This window comes from Microplitis demolitor, chromosome 4 (assembly GCF_026212275.2).
Source record: "Microplitis demolitor isolate Queensland-Clemson2020A chromosome 4, iyMicDemo2.1a, whole genome shotgun sequence".
Lineage (NCBI taxonomy): Eukaryota > Metazoa > Arthropoda > Insecta > Hymenoptera > Braconidae > Microplitis > Microplitis demolitor.
The window spans coordinates 3,332,525-3,341,745 of NC_068548.1; the positions used below are offsets into that span (position 1 = coordinate 3,332,525).

At 25.3% G+C, this 9,221-nt stretch overlaps 1 protein-coding gene across 2 annotated transcripts; it reads right to left on the reverse strand.

Annotated features, from left to right (window-relative positions):
• Positions 1 to 168: 168 nt before the first annotated feature.
• Positions 169 to 8,310, reverse strand: LOC103574892 (S-adenosylmethionine synthase). 2 transcript variants are annotated; one of them, XM_014442156.2, is made up of 8 exons: positions 7,610 to 8,310; positions 7,195 to 7,272; positions 6,990 to 7,112; positions 5,708 to 5,820; positions 3,583 to 3,726; positions 3,177 to 3,395; positions 2,566 to 2,882; positions 169 to 1,793 (listed from the first exon to the last, which is right to left on the reverse strand). In XM_014442156.2, exons 1-8 carry the CDS (start codon positions 7,728 to 7,730, stop codon positions 1,688 to 1,690), a joined length of 1,221 nt encoding a protein of 406 aa, XP_014297642.1. In that variant the 5' UTR covers positions 7,731 to 8,310; the 3' UTR covers positions 169 to 1,687. The 2 variants fall into 2 exon arrangements, with proteins under 2 accessions (XP_014297642.1, XP_014297641.1); XM_014442155.2 differs by lacking the exon at positions 5,708 to 5,820 and adding an exon at positions 4,802 to 4,914 and having other exon boundaries at positions 7,610 to 8,303.
• Between the last annotated feature and the right edge of the window lie 911 nt (positions 8,311 to 9,221).

The following is a 9,221-nucleotide window of genomic DNA, read 5'->3' on the forward strand; positions in this document are numbered from 1 at the left end:
AAAATACAAACAAATTCTAGGCATACACAATTTTTTTTTTTAATTATTATATTTATATTTAATTTAATTACAATATAATCATAATTGATACTACATTTAATCAATAAATCTATCAATAAGTTTTCTTAATCATCCTCTTCGATTATTATTTTATATTTTATTTTATTATAGAAATTTTCAAATTTGCCTCCTTAATTATGTCAATTATTGACGTCCATTTTCTCTTCCTCACATTCAAATCCATTTATAATAAATTTAATAACAAAGTAAAGTATTGAAGGATGATTACAATTTTTTATTTTAATTATTCTATAACTTTTTTTGCTATGCACAAAATTTATTTCTAAAACATTATTTAATAATCTAAAAACTAAGTCAATTTTTTTTTCTATTATTTAAGATAGCCGACTTATTTTTTAAACAAATAAGTAAACTCTTAATAATTTTCTTTTTTTTTTTTTTTTTTTTTTCATATTGAAAAATATTTTTATTTGCATTAATATTTACCAGCATTTTTATTGTGCATTCAATTACTTAAAAAAAATTTACAAGCAAGTAATATACTCAAGTCTTATAAATCATTAAATCATAATTTTTTTCTTTCTTATTTATTTATTACAAATTATTTATACTAAAAAATAAATAATAGTTTGAATTAACTTCAGGTTTTTTTTTTCTATTAGTGATATGAAGAAAATTTTTTAATTGAAAAACGTCAATTTATTTAAATTAGCTTATCAACATTAAAATTTAACAGTATAAATTAAATGGGAGCCCATTATATCTTTTGCACAAACATTCTCATACATTTTTTTTCGTCTTTGTTTCATTTTTTGAAAAATCCAAATATTCTAAACTTCAAAATGTGACACAGACGATTTTTTTTTTTCAATTCTTAAATTTCCAGAAATAAAAAAAAAAAAAAAAAAAAAATGACAATACTATAAATGAATATTTTTTTGACTTTTGTCTCTATTAAAATCTATAAATTTAATCATTTTTTTTTTTTACAATTTTTGCATGTTTTTTTTTTTTTTTTTAGATATTTAAAAAAAAATTTTAATGTCATATTTTGAAGTTTTGAATAGTAATCGTTTTTTTAAAACTTTTCTTAACAATTTTTTTTTACACGGGAACTAAATTTATAATTTGTCCACTCAATTCTACATGAAAACGTACATTTTCACATGTACGCTCTGTCATTCATTATTTATATTTTTATCAATTGCTCAAATATTGTTTTATCAATTATTTGTAAAATTTATTGAAATTGACAATAATGATAATTTAGTTTTTTTTTTTTTTTATATATGTACATAGACTTACATTTCATTTAATAAAATAGAAATAATGAATGTATGACTTTTTTTTGGAGAAAAATTAATTTATACAAGAACTCAATTTTTTTTTTTCATTCACTCAAAAATTAGGAAAAAAAAAATTTAATTAAAATATAAAAAATTGTTATTCCATATCCTTATTTTTTCATTTAATTGATAAATATGCATATGAGTAAATTTGAATTTAATGAAAAAATGATAATTTCGATGATTATTGAACGTAATTTATATAATATTTACTATCAATTATTATTAGAGTCCAATATAGTAAATGTTTATACATTAATATATTTATCATTTTTAAAAATCTTTTCTTCTTTTATTTTTAAATTTAATATTTCTTCTCATCAATCAATAATTAATTTTTTTGGTTGCTCCCATGAGAAACCATCACGTCCAAAATGTCCGTACGTACTAGTCTGTTGATAAATTGGCCGACGTAGATTTAATTCTCTGCAAAAAAATAAATAAATAATCTATTTTTATTTCAAAATAACAATATTCTAATTAATGATAAATCTGGTGTTAAATCTAACTAAAACCATTCTTAGACGTCTATTACTTTTTAAAAATATGTAATGACTGTCATAAGCTTATCAAAATTCTATCAATTAATTAAAAAAAAATTCAGCCTTAATTAAAAAAAAGATAACGTAATTGCAATTTTGCTAATATGTAACAATAAATTTTTCACAATGAAAAACTTGACGCATTGAAGGCAGAAATTTTCTTGTTTTTTTTTTATTTAAAAAAAAAAAAAAAAAAAAATAGAATGAATCGGAATCGCATGATCGGATCGGGCTCAAAATTTTCTTCATAATATTGACTATTTTTGAGATTTTTTCAAGGAAATGTACAGTTGTTTTCAAAGTAAATATATTTTAAAAGTTCAAAATTTGATTGAAACCACTCAGTCTCTAGACATACATCTGGGGCCTAAGATGTTAATTGGCTGACTGATTCTGGATTTTTTAATTCATGGTACATTGAAATATAAAAATTAAATATCGCATAGTCTCTCCGTTGGATAACATTTTTGAAACAGAGAGACCGAATACTTAATTGTAATAATATAAAATCGACAGGAAAATCACATGATAATAAATATAAATTAATATTTATGAGTTGAAGATTAAATAAAAAATTTAATCTATGGCGGAAAGTCATAGAGACTGAAAATTGCTGGTAACTTATTTTATAAACAAAAAAAATTTTAATAACTTACTTGACTATTTTACCAGGACGAAGATCAAAATTTCTATTAATTATTCCCAGTAATTCATTTTGTGATAACTTAGATGTGCCATAATCAAAGACAGTTATAGAAAGAGGTTCTGCTACACCAATAGCGTAAGATACTTGTACTAGACAACGTCTGCAAAGTCCAGCCATTACCAAAGACTTGGCCACCCATCTTGCTGCGTATGCTGCTGATCTGTCAACCTTAGTAAAGTCTTTACCAGAAAAGGCACCGCCACCATGTGCACCCCATCCTCCGTAAGTATCGACTATAATTTTTCTACCAGTGAGTCCAGCATCACTCTGAAAAATATTTTAAAAATTTGTTTAGTTTTTCTTTTTCAATTACACAGACAATAAATTACTGTTATTTCAAAATAAAATTCTTGATTCAAGAAATAAATTTAATGTAAATTTTCAATACTTTTTTTCTTACTAAAGAAATTTTATCGGTTTCAAATTTAAGTTTTCATATTTTTTTTTTTTTTTTTTTTTAAATATTTTATAATGAAATTAGTGAAATTTTTTTTTACAAATTAATTTCTTGGGTCAAAAATTAATTTTTCTACAATTAAAAAAAAAATATATATAAATTACCTGTGGGCCACCAATTATAAAATTACCACAAGGATTTACATGAAAAACAGTTTTCTCATCAAGATATTTTGCTGGGATGACTTTTTTAATAATATCAGCCATAACAATTCTGCGTAATTCATCAAGACTTATTTTCTCACTGTGTTGAAGTGATACCACGACAGTGTGGACCCGAATGGGTACACATGCACCATTTTCCATAATATACTCGCAGGTCACCTAGAAAAATATAATCCATTATTAGAATTTAAAAAAGACATTTATTAAAAATAATTGTTTATTTAAAAATAGTAATTCAGATTATTTGATATTATCACGGCATTCAATAGTAGCAAATAAACAGACATCATAATTATTTAAATAAATATGAGTATTTAATAAAATATAAATGATATAAAATAATTACTTGTGTTTTAGAATCAGGACGAGCCCACCAAAGTTCACCACTTCGTCTTAATTCTGCGATTTTTTGATTTAATCTGTGCGCCAAAACTACAGTGAGTGGCATACACTCGTCAGTCTCATCGGTTGCATATCCAAACATTAATCCCTGTATTTTAAATAAAATATGACAATATTATTATTTGATATTCATTTTATTAAAAATAAATTATTTATTAATTTAAAAAATAAATAACATGCATAAAAAAAATGTGCCTTCTCTACAGAGCAAAATATTTAAAATTAAAACTAAGTCATGCAGAATTCCCTTTTTTTATTTAAGTACCAACCTTGATATTAAATATACCCATAATGCAAATAATAAATGCAATTAATGAATAAAAGTTTTTAATAATTAAATACCTTCAGAATTAAGTTAATTTTTTTTTTTATTAATAAAATTTATAGAAAATAAATGATTTTAGGGTTGGATACCTTGATGTGCGATAAGCTAGAAATTTTTTTAAAAAAATAATGAAGAGATAAGAAATACAAAGATAAGTGTCTAGTAAAATAAAAATTCAATTAATTAAATACTTTGTTAATTGATTTATAAGTACTGTTAAAATTTTTTATTAATTTTCAAGGACAATTTTCATGGAAGTTCGATAAAATATTAATTTTATATAAATATCGATTTGTTGATATGAGTAAAAAAAAATCCAAGTATAATTTTTAATGAAAATTATTTAAAAGTATACACAGAGAAATTTTTCTCTAGTAAGAAAATTTTTGTTTTCATTTTCTGTGATTAATAAAAATGTTGAGTCGGATTTAAATTTAAAAAATTTTTGAAATACATTACAATTTTTTTTTGAAACTTTAATTAATTTTTGATCCTCGTGAGTTTACTAAAGACTTGTTATTAAATTTATCGAGTTTGAAAATTAATTATCTGTAAAAAAAATTAATTTTCAATTAGAATTCAGGATTTTCAAATAATTGAACAAACAAAAAAAAAATTGAATTGAAATAAAATATTGTGATAATTTTTATAACTTAGAAATTCAAATTAATGTAAAAAAAAAGATTCGAACTGTGAATCAGTTTAAAATTTGAATAAAAATTTTTAACAGTGCAAAAGCTAAAAAGGATAATAAAGAAACAAAAAAGAAAATCTACAGATGTATCTAATAGAACAACAATTAAATAAACAAACTACTGTTGATTAATTAATAATTGACCTGATCGCCTGCACCGACTTCTTCATCGCTACGATTAACGTGTACTCCCGCAGCGATATCCGGCGATTGTGCATCGATTGCCAACAAGACGTTGCAAGTTTTATAGTCAAAACCTGTTGAATAACGTTTTATATGAACCCAATGAGTTAAATATACAACCAAACTATCATTACACAATCATATTTTAAATATTTAATTTTATATCAAATTTTTCCTCATGATACATTTCGTAATTATCCATGTGATTACATTCAATTATAAGATGATTTGAAGGGTTAACGAGTATGTGGATATTAACTCAACATGTTAAATAATTTTTAAATTTTGCCATATTTCGTATTACCTTTTGCACAAAAAAATTTTTTCTCATCCCAAAATTTTATGGGGGCAAGTAAAATTTTTTTGCACCAAGAAATACTTTTTTTCCTACGTACGTCATCAGGCACTTGACTTTATATTAATTATTTAAAATAATATACTATTTTAATTGTTTTCCCGTTGTCTGATGAACTAAAGATGAAACAAAACGTCGTAACTTTTTACAGTATCAAGTTATTGCCCACACTCGTTAATCTTCTATTGATATTTCGTAATTTGAAAGCAATTGTAGTATTAGTTGGTAGCATAGCATGATTCTTATTTAGTAAATGACAACCCCATTAAAATGATGCTGTTAAAAACGTGTCTATTAAAATATTCCATGGGACAAGGTCTCTTATTTTTCTCGCAATATCATTCTTTGATCACATCCACACAGTTTCATTTCAATGATAGAAAATGACGATTAAAAAAAAAAAAATTGTAATCGCTGATTAATTAAAATTCGAGATGTAATTATTGGTTTGATTTTCTGTGCTTCATATATTTTTTTTGCTCTGTGGCACAGGCTGAGAATGGATTATGTACCTGATCACCGGCACCCAAGTCCTTCTCTTCCCTGTCCACATGAACCCCATCTGCGATATTTGGCGATTGCTGTTCGATTGCCACCAAAAGGTTCAATGTACGCCAATCAAATCCTGCCACCACCCAATTCATACTCTTACGTTACAAAGTTATTTATATATATTTTTTTTTTAAATAACTTTCGTTATTTTTTTTTTTTTGAATATTTTATGGAAAATTGAAATTTAAAATATTTTTTATAATTTAATGTCATTCTCAGGATTATTTTTTAACATCATGGCACTCAAGAGTAGCAAATACTATGAATAAAACATCATTGAATGACATAATACTTATAAATATACTTAGATTTAAATAAATAGAACCCTAGCGGATCTTGTAAACTTTCTAACATGGGTGGAAATTTTCATTTTATAACTTATGAATTAAACTTTATTTTAGTAGAATTTATTTCTGGTTTAAAACTTAAAATATGCGGAAATAAAGATAGAATAATATAATTATTATACTAGTCTACAAAAATGCGAATAAAGAAATTTTTGAATACTTAATTAAGACTCAAAACAAAAATTTACAAGGAATTTATTTCAAATTAAGAAAACTGACACTAAGCCCGGATTAAATTTTATTTTGTGTTCTTAAATTAATTTGCGGGAAAGTAAATATTTGTAGCAAATTTATTTACTAAATATGTAATTTTCGTTTGTGGGATACTGATTAATAAGGACGCATTAAATTTTGATTTGAAGCTGAACAATTTTAAATTAATTTTCATTTTTTTTGCACATTGAACCCTGTTTGAAAAACTGGCGCTTCAATTTTTAAATTTATTTATTGCAAGATTTATTGGATCCGTTAGGGCATAAAAAAATGTGATACTGAAGTTAGCCGAAGTTTAATTATTTTTGAATTTTTTTTCTAGTGATAGATTACAAAAAAAAAAAATATTTCAAAAAATTGCACCTGTAGTTTTTTAAATTTTCTACATGAGCATTTTTTTGTAATTGATTTGTTAAAAAAAATCAAAAATTTTAAATTGTTCACTAACTTCAGAATTTAAAAAATGTGATCTTGAAGTTAGCAGACAATTAAAAATTTTTGAATTTTTCTTTTCAACCAATCAGACAAAAAAAAAAAACTAAAAATATGCACATGTAGAAAATTAAAAAAACTACAGGTGCAATTTGTTGAAATATTTTTATTTCTGTAATTAATAATTTTTTGAATAATTCAAAAACTATTGTCTGCTAAATTCAGTATCACAAAAAAAATAAGTTCTTACCTTTTGAAGAATCATCATAGCCGATGTGATTTACAGTGTTTCTTACAATCTTCTGGTAATCAACGACCGCTTTGGATGTTATTTCACCGCACAAAAGAATCATACCAGTCTTGGTCACAGTTTCTAACAAAAGAAAAAACCAAATAAAATTTTTTTGAATTTCTCTTTTATAAAAATTCAAATTCAAATTTAAATAAAAACTTACCGCAGGCAACTTTAGCATCCGGATCCTGCTCCAAATGTGCATCAAGAATAGCGTCGCTTATTTGATCGCACATTTTATCTGAAACAAATATTTTTTATATCATCCATAAGCCGGAAGTACTGAGCAAGCACATGGTGAACGTAAATGGCAGCCGAAAATTTGAATAATTAAACTAAAAATTTGTTTTCATAAATATACTATTGTAAAAAAAATATATATATAAAAAGTATGAACATAAAAGAGATAAAATAACGAATGACAAAATTGTAATTACAGTAAAAAATAAAAACGTAAAGAATATAATAAAAGCATGCGCAGGAGAGAAGACGCGATGGCGGCACGAGGGTGATGGCGTTCCTAAAAATTACTGGGACAATTAAGTGGATGATGAAATAAAATAATGAATAAAACATACCTGGATGACCCTCGCCAACGGATTCTGATGTGAAAAGAAAAGATCCAGCCTGCTGTAGCTCTGGAGGAGCATGTCCATTAGCGTATCCATTGATATGATGTGATGGTGTAGTTTCCGGCATTTTTTTTATTTTATCCTTTCCTTTTCTAGCCAGTAACACGAGTCGACTTAATTCAAAGTGTCTTATTTGTTTATAGTACACGTTATTACAAATATTTGACACACCAATTAATTTACTATTATTTAAATTTACAATTGGTGATATTATAATATTTAAACACTTTAATTGACGTCTGTTTAATTTAAACTTTATATTAACTGATGACCGATACACTACTTGACCCACCGACAAGGCTAACGATGAATACACCAATGAATTCACTGTGCCAACGTTTTAGATGTAAGAGACTCTCTGCCAGTTGATACCAGCTATTTATAACCTCGGACTACTTACCGACTTCTGTAAGTTCGGGTTTATTCGGGTTTATTCGAATGTCACGTGACGGCTGATTCCCGCCAAAAATTTAATACTGACCGTGGGATTTAAGGAAGGGGATGTAGTTCAATTACTATACAGTACGAACTTAGGATTACTTTCTGATCCCCACTTTGTTGATCTAACAGATCGTCAAAAAATATTACCCCTCTCTTTTTAACTCTATGTTCCCGAGCGCAGTTTGTTCAGCAAAAATTTACTTTGCAAAATTTTCCTTGAATTTTTCTTTGAAAATTTGAATACAACTTGCTATACAATTTGACGTAAATTTACTACCCGAATTATAATTCAAATTAACTTCAAAAGTTGTACAAAAATTTTTGTCAAAAATGGAAAAGCCCGAAGTTGACAGAAATTTGATGACAAATTCAAGGAAACTTTTATTAGAGTTTTTTATAGAAAAAAAAAATTTACCTCTAAAATGAGGAAAAATTAACTGTAAATTTTTCTTTACAACTTTTGCTGTCAACTTGCCGGCAAATTTTGGTAATTTTAATTGTCAATTTAAAATTAAAGTGGCTATTAGGGTTGTATGTAATTTCTTTTATCCTTGAAAATTTCAAATGCACGGAAAAAAATAGTGGAAAAAATTACAGTTTCAAATTTCGGCAAAGTTCCTCTACTTCGAAACTAAAAATTACATTTTTTCTGAAACGTAGTAATTAGTAATTTCATATAAGACTGTTTTCAGCGATTTTTACAGTTTCTTCTATCAACCATAAATTTTTCAATTTAGAACAGTTAAAAAATAATAAGCAACAGACATTTTAAAGTTTCATTAAACCTCGTACTTGCAAAGCTGTTAGTGTTAACTTAAGACTTGATCTTCCGAAGTGGTATTTTTATATTTACAGATAAAATTTAGGCATTGTAATGTTATTTACAGTAGATTTGTTTTGAGACTGTAATAAAAATGTTTATGTTAAAAGATTATCTGAGAGATGACTCACCCATCTTAATGAAACTTGGCACACTTAATCAATGAAAGATTTTATCGGACTCAAGTATAAATTTTAATAAAGCTTCAAAGTTACATGATTGGTTTCTATACCATAATCCTGAAATTTACAAACAAGCAACAATCTTCAGATTTTTTTTCACCTAATCAATTATATA

Coding starts and splice junctions, on each gene's coding strand:
- LOC103574892 (XM_014442156.2), bottom strand. CDS start 7,730: ATGCCGGAAACTACACCATCACATCATATCAATGGATACGCTAATGGA. Junction 5,821..6,989: donor CTATGATGATTCTTCAAAAG/GTAAGAACTTAT, acceptor GGGTGGTGGCAG/GATTTGATTGGCGTACATTG. Junction 3,396..3,582: donor GTCCTGATTCTAAAACACAA/GTAATTATTTTA, acceptor ATATTTTTCTAG/GTGACCTGCGAGTATATTAT.